The sequence below is a fragment of the Saccopteryx bilineata genome, chromosome 10, assembly GCF_036850765.1.
Source record: "Saccopteryx bilineata isolate mSacBil1 chromosome 10, mSacBil1_pri_phased_curated, whole genome shotgun sequence".
NCBI classification, from domain to species: domain Eukaryota; kingdom Metazoa; phylum Chordata; class Mammalia; order Chiroptera; family Emballonuridae; genus Saccopteryx; species Saccopteryx bilineata.
In genome coordinates this window covers 62,562,291-62,581,614 of record NC_089499.1, presented here as the reverse complement: position 1 = coordinate 62,581,614, position 19,324 = coordinate 62,562,291, and the positions used below count along the sequence as shown (strand labels likewise).

The window sequence follows — 19,324 nt, the reverse complement described above, 5'->3', positions numbered from 1 at the left end:
GTCCACTCTCTTCTAGCTTGTAGAGTTTCTGCTGAAAAATCTGATGATAATCTAATGGGCCTTCCTTTATATGTTGTATTCTTCTTTTCCCTGGCTGCCTTGAGAATTTTTTCCTTGTCGTTGGTTTGTGCCAATTTCACTATGATATACCTTGGAGTAGGTTTGTTGGAGTTAAGAAAACTCGGAGTTCTGTTTGCTTCTTGAATTTGAGGCTTTCGTTCTTTCCACAGGCTTGGGAAGTTCTCATCTATTATTTGTTTGAGTATGTTCTCCATTCTATTTTCTCTGTCTTCTCCCTCAGATATACCTATTGTTGTTATGTTATTCTTTTTGATGGAGTCAGACAATTCCTGGGCTTTCTCATTTTTTAAAATTTTTGCATCTCCTTCTTCTCTCTGTTGTGCCTCAAGTTGATTTTATTCTATGTCACTAGTCCTACCTTCTATCTGGCCTGTTCTATTAGCTAAGCTTGTTACTTTGTTTTTCAGCACTTGAATTGAGTTTTTCATTTCTGATTTGTTTTTATAGTTTCAATTTCCTTGGTAATATATTTTTTGTGTTCGTTGAGTTGTTTTCTGAGCTCCCTAATTTGCCTTTCTGTGTTTTCTTGTATATCTCTGAGTATTTTTAGGATTTCTATTTTAAATTCTCTGTCATTTAGCTCCAAGGTTTCCAATATAATAAATTTTCCATAGATTTTTTCTCATCTATCTGTGCTACCTCTCTGTCTTTTGTATCCATGATATTCAATTTTCTTTTTCTTAATGATATCTGAGAGTGGTTTTGTTGATAGTACTAATTAGAATTAATAAATAATAAAAAGTTAAAAAAAAGGAAAAATGATTATTTCCCCTTTTTTTTTTTTCACTCCTCTCCTCTCCCCTCCTTCTTGAGAGGATCTTGTGGTGAACTGTGAATTATATTGTGCTAAATAGAACAAAAAGTACCTATAATGGAGGCCCTGAGTTGGGGAGAAGTGATAAAGGGATAACAAAATGGAGGTTTGGACCCACAAAATGCAAAAAAGGAAAAAATTTGGGTCAAGAATAAAATGATTTGCTTTTAGGTGATGGTTAACTAAGAGGTATAATGAAAGGAATAAGAGGGAAACAGGAAAAAAATTACTATTGTTTTTAGTGGATCAAAAACTAGATAAAATGGAGAGCCAGGGTGGGAACACTGCTAGTGAGTTAAAAAAGCAAAGTAAAAAACTCCAAAGTGCCACAAAGAAAAATTTGAGTCCCAAATAAAATAATTTGTTTGTGATTGAGGATTGAATGAGGGGAAAACTAAACGAGAAAAGAAGAAACTAATATAGAGGGAGAAAAAAAAGAAAGAGGAAAACACAAAAAGAAGAAAAAAGAACAAAAGGAGAGAGAAAGAGAGAGTTAAGGGTTTTTGGAATGCAACCCTCATAGAGAGAAAGGAAGAGAAAAAGAAAGATGAGAGATGTAACACTTATTTGTCCAAGGAGAGGAAAGAGTACGACCAGCAGAGAATTAAATGACCAAATTGGAAAAGGAAGAAAATAATCAAGACAAGAATATAAGAGAAACAAATGAACAAATATAATAAAATGCGATAGGTTATAAAGTCTGTGGATTATTCTTGATTTTGAGAGGTTATCTTCTTGGTCTTTCTTTTCTCTCCCTCTTCCTGGTTAGTGACTCTGTACCCTGGGTTCTGCCCCTGTGGCACGTTTAGGTAGAGGTTTGCAGTTGATAAGTCTCTATGGCGATGTTATATATTGGGCTTCAGTCTCGTTGGCAGTTGAGGCTCATAGCATTTGAAGGCTCCGACAATGAGAGAGTCCATTTTCCCGGAGCCTCTCTCCTATTCTTTTCTTCCTGAATTAGCAGCCTGATGATCCAGCTATGGGGTTGCTGCTGCCTCTGCCTGGAGAGTAAGAGGCTCAAAGAGCTGGCAAATCCCCACTCTATTCCCACTCAGCGCAGGGCTCTGGGTAAGGCTCAATCAGTCAGAGCCGCTAACATAATCAGGCAGGGTTGGTAGCCAATTGTTTTCAAGGTGCCTTTCTATGTGCCTCTAGGCACATCCCGAATGCCTCAGCACTCTGTGGGTTCCCTTTCCCCAGGCTTTTGGCACTTTGTAACCTGTTTTGGCTGGGTAGAAGATGCCCTAGTCACTGTTTGCAAAGCAGGAGGACTTACAAGCTGCCTAATTCCTCTTTTTAACATATAGTCCTGAGTATGAAAGCTCTGCCAATCAGAGGTTGCTCCCACCCCTATGTGCATAGCATAATAAGAGGTACTAAAAAATATCTCCCCTCTTGTCTTAGATCGCTGGCCTGAGAGAGATCTTGTCAGTTAGGGTCGCATAGGTCAGTTGGGAGGCGAGCAGACTGTGGGTTAAGCTAATCCTTCATGGGTCTGTTAGTTTGTATGGCTGGGTGAGGCATCCCACCTGCCTGGAGAAGTTTAAGCATAGGGAATCTCACTTTTGAATGCTGCTCTTCAGGGTGCAGGGGTGACACTGAGACTCTGGATTCGGCCCACACAAAGGCCTCTGACTCTGCCCCTCTGATGGGTAACACGGGTGCCCACTCCCGGGGGAATCCCTCACCCACTCTCAGCGCTCGCCAACCAGGATATCACACCGGCTGCCTCTCGCCCTGGATGTGGCACCCTCCCCTCCAGGAGAAGTTTGAGGGTAGGGGAATTTTGTTCCCGCTCACTCCCCGTATGCTGCTTTTTCAGGGCGCAGGGGCAACACTGAAACTCCGGATTTGGCCCACACAAAGGCCTCTGACTCTGCCCCTCTGTTTGGTAACATGGGCGGCCACTCCTGGGGCTCTAGGAGGAATCTCTCACCCACTATCTGCGTGCGCTGACCAGGAGATCGGGGTGAATGGCTGCCCCACTTGCCTTTTTATGTCTGGATTTGGTGCGAGCGTTAGCTTGTGTTGACTGGGTTGCCACAAGCACAGTTTTTCCTCAACTTGGATGTCCGTGCCACAGCCTGGTTGTATTCACACCCTATGCCCACCTCAGTTCCTATACTCTCAGTTCCCAGTGAAAGCAGCCCTTATTTAGGTTAGTGAGGAAGGTGGAGTGTTTCTTCCTCCATCTTATTTCCTTTGGGGTTGATTATATATTTAGCCAATTTTTTCGCTTGATCATACCTTTGTGTTTAGTGTGGAACTGCTGGAGGCTCCAAGGATAGATTTTTCTGTCTCTGGTTGAAGATCTTGTTGAATTTTTGGGGAGATTTATCGGTATCGCTCCTTACGGCGCCACTTCTCTGATGTCACTGTAATTTTTTAAAGGTGTTTTAATGGATGAACAGAACTTTTTAATTTCAGTGCAGTCAAAAAGAGCAATCTTTTATTGCTAGTGCTTTCTGTACTTTATGAAATCCTTTCTTATACAGAGTCATCAAGCTTTTTTCATTTCTTGTTTTTTTAAAATTAATTACTTTATTTTTTATTGATTTAGAAAGAAAGATAGAGAGAAACATCATCTGTTGTTTCACTCATTTATAAATTTATCAGTTAATTCCTTCCTATATGTGCCCTGACTGGAGATTGAACTGTCAACCTTAGTGTATCAGAATGACACTCTAGCCCATTGGTTCCCAACCTTTTTTGGGCCACAGACCAGTTTAATGTCAGAAAATATTTTCATGGATCGGCCTTTAGGGTGGGATGGATAAATGTATCACGTGATCAAGACAAGCATCAAGAGTGAGTCTTAGACGGATGTAACAGAGGGAATCTGGCCATTTTTAAAAAATAAAACATTGTTCAGACTTAAATATAAATAAATCGGAAATAATGTAAGTTATTTATTCTTTCTCTACAGACTGGTACCTAATGACCCACGGACTGGTACCGGTCTGCGGCCCGGGGGTTGGGTACCACTGCCTAGCCAACTGAACTAACTGACCAGTGCCTCTTGTATTACTTTTTAGATGCTTAAAAAAAATACAAGCCTTTTAGGTTTAGGTTTCAGTCCTCTTGAAATTTCATTTTTGTGAATGATGTGAGGTTGAATTTAATTATTTTTCTATATGCATGAGCAATTATATTTTTATTGAAGAGATTATCCCTTGCCCCACTGCTCTGCAGGACCACCTCTATCATACGTCAAGTACCCATATATGTGCAGAACTGTTTTAAGACATTCTCTTCTGTCCCATTTGTTTTTGTTTATCCTTGTATCAATGATACATTGTCTTAATTGCAACAGCTTAAATGTAATAGCAATAATAAGTCTTGATGTCTGGTAGACCATGTCCTCCCGCTCTATTATTCAATTTGCTTGCTTGCTCTTGGCCCTTAACATTTTCCTAAAAATTTTAGAATTAGCTTATTATATTCCATAAAAGGACATTTTTGGATTTTGATTGAGATTGCATCAAATTGGTAGTAAATTTAGAGAATTAGCATCTTTATAACATAAATCTTAGAATAAAATTTTCACATTCTACAAAAATTTGTTGGTATTTTAATTAGAAATGCATTAAATAGATGGAGAGAATCTTTGCTACAACCAACTGGCTAGGAGCTCTGCTAATGTTGAATAGCAGTCATCTGGATCCCACCTCAAAGGGAAAGCTTTCAAGGTTTCATTACTAAGTATGACATCTGTTGTAGGGTTTTTTTTGGTACCTTTATCAGATTAGTAAATTTTCTTTTACTATGTATTTTGTAAATAATCATGAATGGATGTTGAATTTTATCAAATATGTTTTTGCTTTAATGCAATGATATTTTTCTCCTTTATTAATATATAATTAACTACATGAATAACTTTTTATTAGGTTATATCTCTACATGGAGTATAACACAAATATAATGTATTTTGCACATTATATATTATATACAAATATATTATACAAACCTTGAAACCCAAACCTTCAATTTGCCTTTGAAACTGTATTTCAGTTCTTAAAAATTACAGCCCTGCATATAGATCAATGAAAGCTATAGGGGGTAAAGGTATTCACCCCTAAACTGTTTCTGGACAATTGCTGTATAACAAAAGTAGGCAAAAAGTGTAGTAATGTTACTTATTTTGCAAAACAAAAGATACTAACATTTTTATCACTAAAGATTTAAAGATTAAATACATAAGAATAACAAATATAAAATTCTTTAAAATCAAAAATAAAAGTTTGCTAAACAAAGTTGCATATTTGGTCACTTTTTTCAATCATGTATAAGGAAGAACAATAGTACCTTTATGTTAAATCATCACAAGTAAAAGCTTTTAAAAAGCTTTATTTTCTTTATAGAGGTCTGCAATTATATGTCATGAAGCCAGATAAAAAATCCTGCAGCTACTGAAATACCCATCTGACTAGGGTGATATGAAATATTAGTAATCTGAGTCAGATTGAAGCTTGAAAGAGTATTTGAAATTGTTGTTGGTTCTTCTCTTTTTCATATTGCCTTAACTTTTCTATATGGTGTTTTATATATGGAGTTTCTTTTGTAGGAATCCAAACGCCGAATGAATTACTTTTTAGATGTTTTTCTATTTCCTCAAGAAGATTTAGCTTTGAATTCAACTGTCCTTATGTGGCCTTGGAAAATTAATCCCATCTTTAATGAAAATGATGAGGTAAATATATTTTTCAGTATGTATTCTATATTCTGACACTTTAGGCACAGTGTTTATTTAATTTTCATAATACTTGCTGTCTTTAAAAAGTAACGTCATGTGTTTATATGAGTTTGGGGCTAGCAACATTCATGGCCCTACAGGCTTAGAACAGGCTGTTAGGCTTAACTCACAGTGCCTAGTTAGAAGTGAGGCTAATGTTAAAAGAAGCCAGAATTATTATATAACTTGATAATAATAGTAATAACAAGCACTGAACTAAGTGCTTTCCATTTATTAAATCATTTTTTTTTCTTTTCCATTTTTTCTGAAGCTGGAAACAGGGAGAGACAGTCAGACTCCCGTATGCGCCCGACCGGGATCCACCCGGCACGCCCACCAGGGGCGAAGCTCTGCCCACCAGGGGGCGATGCTCTGCCCATCCTGGGCGTCGCCATGTTGCGACCAGAGCCACTCTAGTGCCTGAGGCAGAGGCCACAGAGCCATCCCCAGCGCCCGGGCCATCTTTGCTCCAATGGAGCCTTGGCTGCGGGAGGGGAAGAGAGAGACAGAGAGGAAAGCGCGGCGGAGGGGTGGAGAAGCAAATGGGCGCTTCTCCTGTGTGCCCTGGCTGGGAATCGAACCCGGGTCCTCCGCACGCTAGGCTGACGCTCTACCGCTGAGCCAACCGGCCAGGGCAAAATCATTTAATACTCACAAAAATTGCAAGTAATATTATTTTCCCCATTTCATAGATAAGAAAAGTCTCAGTTAAATAACTTGTGTGATATCATAGAGATAAGAAGAAGAAGAATTAGGATTCTGAATATATTTTAGATTTTGAAAAAGTTCTAATGTAAACCAGTTTCTTCTAAATCAGGAAGTAAGATGGTGTAAGTAAAAAGTCAGATAAACCAAAGGCTTAATCATATTTTGACTTTAATGATTTTTTTATATTACATTGGACATGCCTCTTAACCTCTGTAAGCCTAAATTTCTTCATCTCTGAAACAAGAATAATAATACCTGGTGATGTAGGTAAGGTTTTTAAATAGTTCCTGACATATGGTATGTGTTCAATAAATGGTTGATTTTTAATTATTATCCCAGAATCAGGTAAATAGTTAAAGTATCTGATTAATAAATATAAATGGTCACTGTCACTTTGGAAATATAGGGAAATTTTTCTGTGTGGTTTATTATTTTTTTGCATTTTAATATCAGTGTTTTATTTTTACACTCATTTTTACTTCTCTAATAGTTATTATTACTATACAAAGCATTAAGATTTCTGATTTGATAACTCCTTTGTAACAAAATAATTAATACAATTAAATTGTCTTTTAAAAAGCTCATTGAGAATGCTAAACATAAAAAAGAAAATGAACTAATAGCCAAGAGAGAGAAACTGATTTTGGAAATAGAAAAGGAATCACGCTGCATGGAAGAGTTTGCAGAATTTGCAAAACTGGACCGCATGCAACAGGTCTGATAAATATGTAAGATAGTAGTTATGCTGGCTCTTAGTTTAATACAGGACGTGTTACATAAGTTTAAAGATAAAGAAAAACATGCGTTTACTTATGGCAAACAGGGGCTGACTCTTAGACCTAGTACTGGTACTATTTATGTGATCTTTTTACCTTTTGCTCTTTGTCATAGTAATGCTGTGAAGTTGATATTTAAAGTTTCTATATATAGTCAGTCCCTGGGTTACAAACGAGATAGGTTCTGTAAGTTTGAAAGTGCTTTAAGTATTTATATGCACAGAAAAGTAAAAATAAATACTATGTTAAGACAAATATTTGTCTAGGTTGTATTTAATAGGCAAATGTACCTGTTCCAATTTACATACAAATTCAACTTAAGAACAAACCTACAGAACCCATCTCATTCCTAACCTGGGGACTGCCTGTCAATGCAAGGACATAGTTGATGCTGTATCATATAATCTTTTTTTTTCTTTTTAACATTTTTTGAATATTTCTTAAGATAAAAAATTATTTGCTTTCAGTATGTGACTGATGTAAGACAACTACAAAAACGTATTCAAGAATCTGAAGAAGCAGTTCAATTTATTAATAAAGAAGAGGAACTTTTCAAATGGGAATTAACAAAATATCCTGAACTAGATAAATTAAAAGTTAACATTGAGCCCTATCAGAAGTTTTTTAGTTTAGTTTTGAAGTGGCAACGAACAGAAAAACGGTAAGTTCACGTAATGTTATAAAAATTAAGCAAGTGATGGAAAAGGATTCATGAAATTAATGTGTATTGATTTTTTGGTGGTGTTGGCTAAGTTTTTGAAGTAGGACTTAGCCATTAATGTGAAAGAGAACTGAGTATCATATAGGAGAAGCATCAGTGTTGCTAAGGTATCACCAAGCTTGATAATATGTATAATATTTAAAGTACCACTTGGGTTTTCCAGCGGTGACTCATTTTCTTTTCTTTCTTTTTTTATTTTATTTTTTTGACAGAGACAGAGAGAGTCAGAGAGAGGGACAGATAGGGACAGGCAGACAAAAAGGGAGAGAGATGAGAAGCATCAATTCTTTGTTGCAGCACCTTAGTTGTTCAAGGATTGCTTTCTCATATGTGCCTTGATGGTGGTGTGTGTGGGGGGCTACAGCAGACTGAGTGACCCCTTGCTCAAGCCAGTGACCTTGGGCTCAAGCCAGCGACCAAGGGGTCATGTCCATGATCCCACGCTAAAGCCAGAGGCCCTGCGCTCAAGCTGGTGAGCCTGCACTCAAGCCGGCGACCTCAGGGTTTGGAACCTGGGTCCTCCACGTCCCAGTCTGACACTCTATATCCACTGTGCCCTGGTCAGGCGGAGGTGACTAATTTTCTAATGCAATTAATTAATTAATTTGGTGAATGTTCACACCAAAAATTAGAAGTAGGGAGTCAAAACTGCATTTTATTTAGATACTGTTAGTTATCATTTACAGTATAATGCATATTTTAGTCATACAGCATAACTGAAAACACGATTTTAATCTTATCTCCTACCATCAGCTCTGTGTGACTCAGAAAAACTGGTATCTGCTTTTGCCCTCACTTGTTTCTCTTGCAAAATGAGAGGTCTAGCCTAAAGAATCCGCAGGGTCCCTTCAAACTCCAAAAGTCTCTGAGTTTAATATTATATTTTCTTTTAATTCAGGTGGATGGATGGAGGGTTTTTGGACCTTAATGGGGAAAGCATGGAAGCTGACATAGATGACTTTTCCCGAGAGATTTTTAAGACACTGAAATTTTTCCAAATGAAGCAAAAGAAAGAATTACAAGAAAAAAGAAAGTTAGCAAAAAGACGATCTCTGGGAGAAGAGAAAGTTGAAGAAGAACCAAAAGATAATCCTACTATTACTATGTGCTCTACAGTAATGGAGAACATAAAAGCTTTTAAGGTATGAACACGCTTAATGATATTTTAGAAAGCCCTGGTAGAGCTCTTCACATCAAATGTTAATGAAGAGAAATAGAAAGATTTGGAAGTAAAACCAAAGGTGACTCCAGAAAACTTTATCTATTACTGAAGCCATACTTTATTCTTCCCTGATGAAGTCACCAAAATCAATTTCTTCATAGAACAATGCTTGACAAAGACAAAAGACTATAACGACTAGCCACAATGATATAAAGAGGTTAAAAAATGAACAGGACAGACCAGTTAGCCTAAGGGCAGCAGCACAGTGTAGCAGTAAGGAAAGTTTTGGGATCACGCTACCTAAGTTTATATCACAACTCTGTGCTTAGTAATAGCATATCTTAGGGGAGATATATAGCCTCTTGTATCTTAGTCACCTCATTTGTAAAGAGAGGATAATAACAGTTTTTGTGACAGTTAACATTGCATCCAACTTTCCAAGGCAATAGTGACAAAGGTTTTAATGATAGTGCCAAGTTTCCACTGTCAGGTTACTCGAGTGTAAACTCTGTGATGGGTTTTTCTTTCTTTTTTTTTCTTTTCTTTCATTTTTCTGAAGCTGGAAACAGGGAGAGACAGTCAGACAGACTCCCGCATGCGCCCGACCGTGATCCACCCGGCACGCCCACCAGGGGCGACGCTCTGCCCACCAGGGGGCGATGCTCTGCCCATCCTGGGCGTCGCCATGTTGCGACCAGAGCCACTCCAGCGCCTGAGGCAGAGGCCACAGAGCCATCCCCAGCACCCAGGCCATCTCTGCTCCAATAGAGCCTTGGCTGCGGGAGGGGAAGAGAGAGACAGAGAGGAAAGCGCGGCGGAGGGGTGGAGAAGCAAATGGGCGCTTCTCCTGTGTGCCCTGGCCGGGAATCGAACCCGGGTCCTCCGCACGCTAGGCTGAGGCTCTACCGCTGAGCCAACCGGCCAGGGCCTGTGATGAGTTTTTGAGTTTTGTTTCTGTCTTGTGTCTAGCACTCTGAGATTCCATTAGCTGTATGAAATTCTTTTTAAGTAACTACTTAAAATTATTTTCAATATTTAATGTATTTATATGGTTTTAAAAATATAAAAAGATATATCTAAAAAGTCTCCTCTTAATGTTTTTCACCCATGTTACTCAGGTTATCAATGTTACTATTTTCTTGTGTATACTTCCACAGTTTTGTTACACATAGAACAATGTGAATATAAATTCTTATCCTTTCATCTTTTTACATAAAATATAGCATGTTATGTGTATATTTCCCCTTTGTTTTGAATAATTTGTGTCAGGAGCCTTTTCTCATTGTATCTAAAGCTTTTTCATATTTTTGAGCAGTTGGATGGAGTTAGTCTTTTGTTTCCTTTCCAGTGTCTTAATGAGGTGCTCTCTACACAGCTTGGTGTACTACTCTCAGCTTCTTCCATAGATGAGAAGATAATGAATTTTCAACGAAGCTAAATTTATCTACTTTGAGAATATGTCCTTTCAACTTTTTAGGTGTTAAAAATTTATTCATTTAACAAATACTTACTGAGTGCCTGTAATACTATATCATGTTCTGATGAATCCTGGAGAACATGATGGCAAGCAAAGATGATGATGATAAGAACTGGAAGGTTAAAATCAAAGTCTTTAATAATCAAAATTAAAATTTGGATATTCTATGGTCCTCCAATTTTAAAAAGAATTTATTAAATTATTATTTACAAAAAACAAAAAGTTTTGACATTGTGTCAAATATTTTATTCTATTTATTAATTCATAAGAGAGCCAGTGAGATGGTAAGTCTGGTTCAAAGAGCATTTTTTTTTAAGATTTCTTTTTTTTAATTTTTTATTATTATTATTTTATTCATTTTAGAGAGGAGAGAGAAAGGGAGAGAGAGAGACAGAGAGGGAGAGAGAGAGGAGAGAGAGACAGAGAGAGAGAGAAGGGGGAGGAGCTGGAAGCATCAACTCCCATATGTGCCTTGACCAGGCAAGCCCAGGGTTTTGAATCGGTGACCTCAGCATTTCCAGGTCGACGCTTTTATCCACTGCGCCACCACAGGTCAGGCTCAAAGAGCATTTGAGGATGAGTATTTATGCGCAACTTAAAGGAATGTTAGAAAAAGATTAATAGGCCTGACCTGTGGTGGCGCAGTGGGATAAAGCGTCGACCTGGAACACTGAGGTCGCCGGTTCGAAACCTTGGGCTTGCCCGGTCAAGGCACATATGGGAGTTGATGCTTCCTGCTCCTCCCCCTTCTCTCTCTCTCTGTCTCTCTCTCTCACTCCTCTCTCTCTAAAAAAATCAATAAATAAAATATTTTAAGAAAAAGATTAATAGTATTGATTGGTTACAGGGCAACATACCATAATACTATGCCATTGTACCATTTAAATTATCTTTTGGATTAGGCAGAAATTACTTGCATCTATACTGAACAGAAAACCTATAAATTAACATGTAATTTTTCAAAGTCTGGGACTATAGTAAACAGTGAGCTATAGTAAACTGTATTTTGTTCAGTGAGCTGAACAAATACAGTCTTTAATAAGTTAAATTTCCTTAGGTGGCCCTGTACCTCATATGACATTGAGAGAGCATGCCACATACCTTTTTTTCTTTTGCCTCTTCCTCCCAAGGTTAACAATTTTAAAAATGAAAGTATAGTTGACATACAATATTAAATTAGTTTCAAGTGTACAACATAGTGATTCTATATTTATATACCTTATAATGTGATCACCACAATACATCGGTAAACCATTGGCCACTGCACAAAGTTATTACAATATTATTAACTATATTGCATGTACTATACATTGTATCCCTGTGACTTATATCTTATAACTGGAAGTTTGTACTTCTTATTTCCCTTCAGTTTTTTTTTTTTTTCTTTTTGAAGCTGGAAACGGGAAGAGACAGTCAGACAGACTCCCGCATGCGCCCGACCGGGATTCACCCGGCACGCCCACCAGGGGCGATGCTCTGCCCACCAGGGGGCGATGCTCTGCCCCTCCGGGGCGTCGCTCTGCCGCGACCAGAGCCACTCATCCCCAGCGCCCGGGCCATCTTTGCCTTGGCTGCGGGAGGGGAAGAGAGAGACAGAGAGGAAAGAGGGGGGCGGAGTGGAGAAGCAAATGGGCGCTTCTCCTATGTGCCCTGGCTGGAATCGAACCCGGGTCCCCCGCACGCCAGGCCGACGCTCTACTGCTGAGCCAACCGGCCAGGGCCTCCCTTCAGTTTTTTCACCCAGCTCTTCACCCCCATTCTCTCTGGTAACATCGGTTTGTTGCCTGTTTCTGTTTTGTTTGTTTATTTTTTTATTTTGATTCTACATATGTGAAATCATATAGTATTTGTCTTTCTGTATCAGATTTATTTTATTTAGCATAATTTCCTCTAGGTCTACCTATGTTGTTAGAAATACCAAAATTTTCTTCTTCTTTTTTTTTTTTTTTACATCACTTCATGCACTTTATTGAGAACCTTCTCTGCTGTGGAAGTCCTTTGAAGAACATTCATGCAGGCGACAGATATACTCACACAAGGCTGACTCTGGAGTCACCCACATGCCTCCTCCCCAGAATCCCCATTACCCACCTTCCTGTCTGTTCCTTGAACTTCAGTTTCAGGTCACCTTTAAGTCCAGATCATGTGGACAATATCCATCCAAGTTCTGCCCCTTGGGAGAATTTGTTTTCACCACTGTCTCTTTTTCAAAATTAATTTTTAATTAATTGTGTTTACATGGATTCAAGTGTCCCACTGAATATAACTCCCTCACACCCAACCCTGTGTCCCTTTTCATACCCCTTTGCCACCCTTCCCTAACTTCTTCCCTCCTTCCCTCTAAGATTGGTGTCCTGTTATCTATAACTTTGTGTTATGTATACATAGTTTCACTAATCCCTTTACCTTCTCTGATCCCATCCCCATATCCCCCTTGCCTCTGACTGCTGTCCCTCTGGTCTCTGTGTCCCTGTCTCTGCCTCTATTCTGTTCCTCAGTTCATTGTTCATTAGATTCCACATATATGTGAGATTATATGATATTTGTCTTACTCTGCTTGGCTTATTTCACTTAGCATAATAATCTCGAAATCCATCCGTGCTGTCAAAAGGTAATATTTCCTTCTTTTTCACAGTTGCATAGTATTCTATTGTGTATATGTACCACTGCTTTTTAATTTACTTGTCCACTGATGGACAGTTGGGCTGTTTCCAGACCTTGGCTATTGTAAATAATGCTTCAATAAACATGGGGGTGCATATCTTCTTTTGAATCAGTGATTTGGTGTTCTTAGGCTATATTCCTAAAAGTGGGATAGCTGGGTCAAAAGGCAGTTCAATTTTTAATTTTTTGAGGAAACCCATTGTGGGCATAGCAGAGCAACCAAACGGGGCACCGCGATTGGCCCACCATAAAAGCTGGAACGCTCACTAGTGGGCGGGAGGGACCAGGTTGACCAGAACTGCAAAAGTGGGCAGTTTTTATAAAAAGGTTCCCCATCACGGGTCTATTTAGTTCTTTTGCCCATTTTTTAAACAGATTGTTTACCTTCCTGGTCTTGAGTTTTAGAAGTTCTTCATAAATTTATTAACTCTTTATCAGATGTATTGGCGAATACATTCTCCCATTGTGTGGGTTGTCTTTTTATTTTGTCCATGGTGTCCTTTGCTGTGCAAAAGCTTTTTAGTTTGATATAGTCCCATTTGTTCATCCAGTCCTTTATTTCACTTGCCTGTGGAGATAAATCAACAAAAATATTGCTACGAGTGATATTGGAGTGTTTACTGCCTATGTTTTCTTCCAAGATGTTTATGGTTTCACAACTTACATTTAAGTCTTTTATCCATTTTGGGTTTATTTTTGTGAATGGTGTAAGTTGGTGGTCTAATTTCATTTTTTTGCATGTACCTGTCCAATTTTCCCAACACCATTTATTAAAGAGACTGTCTTTACTCCAGTATATACTCTTACCTCCTTTGTCAAATATCAATTGACCATAAAGAAGTTTGTTTGTTTCTGGGTTTTCTGTTCTGTTCCATTGATTTGTATGCTTGTTCTTATGCCAGTACCAAGCTGTTTTGAGTACAGTGGCCTTGTAGTATAACTTGATATCAGGAAATGTGATACCTCCCACTTTATTCTTCCTTTTCAAGATTGCTGAGGCTATTTGTGTTCTTTTTTGCTTCCATATAAATTTTTGGAATACTTGTTCTATATCTTTGAAGTATGCCATTGGTATTTTAATAGGAATTGCATTGAATTTATAGATTGTTTTGAGTAATATAGACATTTTAATGATGAACACTTCCTATCCATGAACACTTGTTTTCTTCCACTTGTTTGCATCTTCGTTGATTTATTTTTAAATTTATTTATTAAATTTAATGCAGTGATATTGATAAATCAGGGTACATATGTTGAGAGAAAATATCTCTAGATTATTTTGACATTTGATTGTGCTGTATACCCCTCCCCCAAAGTTAAATTGTCTTCTGTCACCTTCTATCTGGTTTTCTTTGTGCCCCTCCCCTCCCCCAACCCCTCTCTCCTTCTTCACCCCATTCCCCCTCCCCCCACCCCTGTTGCCATCACATTCTTGTTCATGTCTCTGAGTCTCATTTTTATGTCCCTTCTATGTATGGATTCATGTAGTTCTTAGTTTTTTTTTTCTGATTTACTTATTTCACTCCGTATAATGTTATCAAGGTCCATCCATGTTATTGTAAAGGATCCGATGTCATCATTTCTATGGCTGAGTAGTACTCCATAGTATATATGTACCAAAGCTTTTTAATCCACTCGTCCTCTGACGGACACTTGGGTTGTTTCCAGATCTTCGCTATTGTGAACAATGCTGCCACAAACATGGGGGTGCATTTCTCCTTTTCGAGCCATTCTATGGTATCCTTGGGGTATATTCCTAAAAGTGGGATAGCTGGGTCAAAAGGCAGTTCGATTTTCAGTTTTTTGTTTTTTTTTTCATTTTTCTTAAGCTGGAAACAGGGAGAGACAGTCAGACAGACTCCCGCATGCGCTCGACCGGGATCCACCCAGCACGCCCACCATGGGGCGACGCTCTGCCCCCCAGGGGGCGATGCTCTGCCCATCCTGGGCATCGCCATGTTGCGACCAGAGCCACTCTAGCACCTGGGGCAGTGGCCAAGGAGCCATCCCCAGCTCCCGGGGAGCCTTGGCTGCGGGAGGGGAAGAGAGAGACAGAGAGGAAAGCGCGGCAGAGGGGTGGAGAAGCAAATGGGCGCTTCTCCTGTGTGCCCTGGCCTGGAATCGAACCCGGGTCCTCCGCACGCTAGGCCGACACTCTACCGCTGAGTCAACCGGCCAGGACCACGATTTTCAGTTTTTTGAGGAATCTCCATACTGTTTTCCACAGAGGCTGCACCAGTCTGCATTCCCACCAGCAGTGCAGGAGGGTTCCCTTTTCTCCACATCCTCGCCAGCACTTATTCTGTGTTGTTTTGTTGATGAGCACCATTCTGACTGGTGTGAGGTGATATCTCATTGTGGTTTTAATTTGCATTTCTCTAATGATTAGTGATGTTGAGCATTTTTTCATATGCCTGTTGGCCATCTGTATGTCCTCTTTGGAGAAGTGTCTATTCATCTCTTTTGCCCATTTTTGGATTGGATTGTTTGTCTTCCTGGTATTGAGATTTATGAGTTCTTTATAAATTTTGGTTATTAACCCCTTATCAGACGTATTGTCAAATATGTTCTCCCATTGTGTAGTTTGTCTTTTTATTCTGTTCTTGTTGTCTTTAGCTGTGCAGAAGCTTTTTAGTTTGATATAGTCCCATTTGTTTATCCTGTCTTTTATTTCACTTCCCCATGGAGATAAATCATCAAATATATTGCTCCAAGAGATGTCGGAGAGCTTACTGTCTATGTTTTCTTCTAAGATGCTTATGGTTTCACGGCCTACATTTAAGTCTTTTATCCATTTTGAGTTTATTTTTGTGAGTGGTGTAAGCTGGTGATCTAGTTTCATTTTTTTGCAGGTAGCTGTCCAATTTTCCCAACACCATTTGTTAAAGAGGCTGTCTTTACTCCATTGTATTTCCTTACCTCCTTTGTCAAATATCAGTTGTCCATAGAGCTGTGGGTTTATTTCTGGGTTCTCTGTTCTGTTCCATTGATCTATATGCCTGTTCTTATGCCAGTACCAGGCTGTTTTCAGTACAATGGCCTTGTAGTATAACTTGATATTAGGGAGTGTGATACCTCCCACTTTATTCTTCTTTTTTAAGATTGCTGAGGCTATTCATGTTCTCTTTCGGTTCCATATAAATTTTTGGAATATGTGTTCTATATCTTTGAAGTGTGTCATTGGTATTTTAATTGGTATGGCATTGAACTTATAGATTGCTTTGGGTAATATAGACATTTTAATGATGTTTATTCTTCCTAACCATGAGCACGGTATATGCTTCCACTTGTTTGTATCTTCCTTGATTTCTTTTATCAATGCTTTGTAATTTTCCGAGTACAAGTCTTTAGTCTCCTTGGTTAAGTTTATTCCTAGGTACTTTATTTTTTTGGTTGTAATTGTGAAGGGGATTGATTCCTTAATTTCTCTTTCTGACAGTTCATTGTTGGTGTATAAAAATGCCTCTGATTTCTGAGTATTGATTTTATATCCTGCCACTTTGCTGAATTCATTTATCAGGTCCAGTAGCTTTTTGACTGAGACTTTAGGGTTTTCTATATACAATATCATATCATCTGCAAATAATGATAGTTTTACTTCTTCTTTTCCAACTTGAATTCCTTTTATTTCTTCTTTTTGTCTGATAGCTGTGGCTAGGACTTCCAGGATCATGTTAAATAAGAGTAGTGAAAGGGGGCACCCCTGCCTTGTTCCTGATCTTAAGGGTATTGGTTTTAATTTTTGCCCATTGAGTACGATGTTGGCTGTGGGTTTCTCATAGATGGCTTTTATCATGTTGAGGTATGTTCCCTGTATTCCCACTTTGCTGAGAGTTTTGATCATGAATGGGTGCTGGATTTTATCAAATGTTTTTTCTGCATCTATTGAAATTATCATGCGGTCTTTCTCCTTTTTGTTTATGTGATGAATCACATTGATTGATTTACGAATATTGTACCATCCTTGCCTCCCCAGAATAAATCCCACTTGATCATGGTGTATGATTTTTTCCATATATTGTTGGATCCGGTTTGCTAATATTTTGTTGAAGATTTTAGCATCTATATTCATCAGAGATATTGGCCTATAATTTTCTTTCTTTGTGTTGTCTTTGCCTGGTTTTGGAATCAGAATTATGCTCGCCTCATAAAAGGAGCTTGGAAGTCTTCCTTCCTCTTGAATTTTTTGAAATAGTTTGAGAAGGATAGGAGTTAGTTCTTCTTTGAATATTTGGTAGAATTCTGTTGTGAAGCCATCGGGCCCTGGAATTTTCTTTGTTGGGAGTTTTTTGATAACTGTTTTGATCTCCTTTGTTGTAATCGGTCTGTTTAGGTTTTCTGATTCTTCCAGATTGATTTTTGGAAGATTGTATGTTTCAAGGAATTTGTCCATTTCATCTAGGTTGTCTAGTTTTTTGGCATACAGTTCTTCATAGTATTTTCTTATAATATTTTGTATTTCTGTTATATCAGTTGTTATTTCTCCTCTCTCATTTCTAATTTTATTTTTTGAGTCCTCTCTCTCTTTTTCTTGGTGAGTCTAGTTAAAGGTTCATCAATCTTGTTTACCTTTTCAAAGAACCAGCTCCTAGTTTCATTGATCTTCTGTATTGTTTCTTTAGCCTCTATGTCATTTATTTCTGCTCTGATCTTTATTATTTCCTTCCTTCTACTACATTTGGGCTTTACTTGCTGTTCTTTTTCTAATTCTTTTAGATGCAGGGTTAAGTTGTTTATTTGAGCTTTTTCTAGCTTCTGAAAGTGTGCCTGTAGTGCTATGAACTTCCCTCTCAGCACTGCTTTCGCTGTGTCCCATAAATTTTGAGTTGTTTTATGCTCATTGTCATTCGTTTCTAGGAATTTTTTTATTTCTTCTTTGATCTCATTCTTAATCCATTCATTATTTAACAACCTGCTATTTAGTTTCCATGTGTTTGAGAATTTTTGAGCTTTTCTGTTGTGATTCATTTCTAGTTTCATGCTGTTGTGATCGGAGAAAGTGCTTGATACGATTTCAGTCTTCTTAAATTTGTTGAGAGCACTTTTGTGCCCTAACATGTGGTCTATCCTAGAGAATGTACCATGAGCACTTGAAAAGAATGTATATTCTGCTGCTTTAAGGTGAAAGGTTCTGAAGATATCTATTAAATCGAGTTGATCTAGTGTTTCCAATAAGTCTGCTGTTTCTTTGTTAATTTTCTTTCTTTTTTTTAAATTTTTTTTATTTTTTATTTTTTTTTTTCATTTTTCTGAAGCTGGAAACAGGGAGAGACAGTCAGACAGACTCCCACATGCGCCCGACCGGGATCCACCCGGCACGCCCACCAGGGGCGACGCTCTGCCCACCAGGGGGCGATGCTCTGCCCATCCTGGGCATTGCCATGTTGTGACTAGAGCCACTCTAGCACCTGGGGCAGAGGCCATGGAGCCATCCCCAGCACCCGGGTCATCTTTGCTCCAATGGAGCCTTGGCTGCGGGAGGGGAAGAGAGAGACAGAGAGGAAAGCGTGGCGGAGGGGTGGAGAAGCAAATGGGCGCTTCTCCTGTGTGCCCTGGCCAGGAATCGAACCCGTAATTTTCTTTCTTGAGGATCTATCTAGTGATGTCAGTGGGTATTGAAATCCCCTAGTATTATAGTATTGCTGTTGATCTCGCCCTTTAAATCCATCAAAGTCTGCTTTATATATTTAGGTGCTCCTATATTAGGTGCATAGATATTTATAATAGTTATATCTTCCTGTTGGATTACTCCCTTTATCATTATGTAGTGGCCTCCTTTATCTCTTACTATATCTCTTACTATATCCTTTGTTTTAAAGTCCAATTTGTTTGATATAAGTGTTGCTACCCCAGCTTTTTTTTCATTTCCGTTTGCATGAAACGTTTTTTTCCATCCTTTTACCTTCAATTTATGTGTGTCTTTTGTTCTAAGGTGTGTCTCTTGTAGACAACATATGTATGGGTCCTGTTTTCTTATCCACGCAGCTACCCTATGTCTTTTGATTGGATCATTTAATCCATTTACATTTAAGGTTATTATTGATATGTAGTTGTTTATTGCCATTTTCTTCTTTAAAGGTGTATTCCTTTTTTTTTTTTTTTTTTCTGTATTCTTTTCCCACTTTGATCTGTTTACACCAGGCCCCTTAATATTTCCTGCAGCATTGGTTTGGTTGTAATTAATTCCTT

General features: G+C 38.4%; 1 protein-coding gene across 1 annotated transcript in view; it reads left to right on the top strand.

Moving 5' to 3' along the window:
• DNAH12 (dynein axonemal heavy chain 12) overlaps nucleotides 1-19,324 on the top strand; it is a 376,621-nt gene that overhangs the window by 77,906 nt on the left and 279,391 nt on the right. Inside the window, exons 14-17 of the mRNA XM_066245398.1 lie at nucleotides 5,460-5,585; nucleotides 6,916-7,050; nucleotides 7,579-7,772; nucleotides 8,731-8,974. Of these exons, the coding sequence (XP_066101495.1) occupies nucleotides 5,460-5,585; nucleotides 6,916-7,050; nucleotides 7,579-7,772; nucleotides 8,731-8,974 (699 nt within the window). The remainder of the gene's footprint in view (nucleotides 1-5,459; nucleotides 5,586-6,915; nucleotides 7,051-7,578; nucleotides 7,773-8,730; nucleotides 8,975-19,324) is intronic.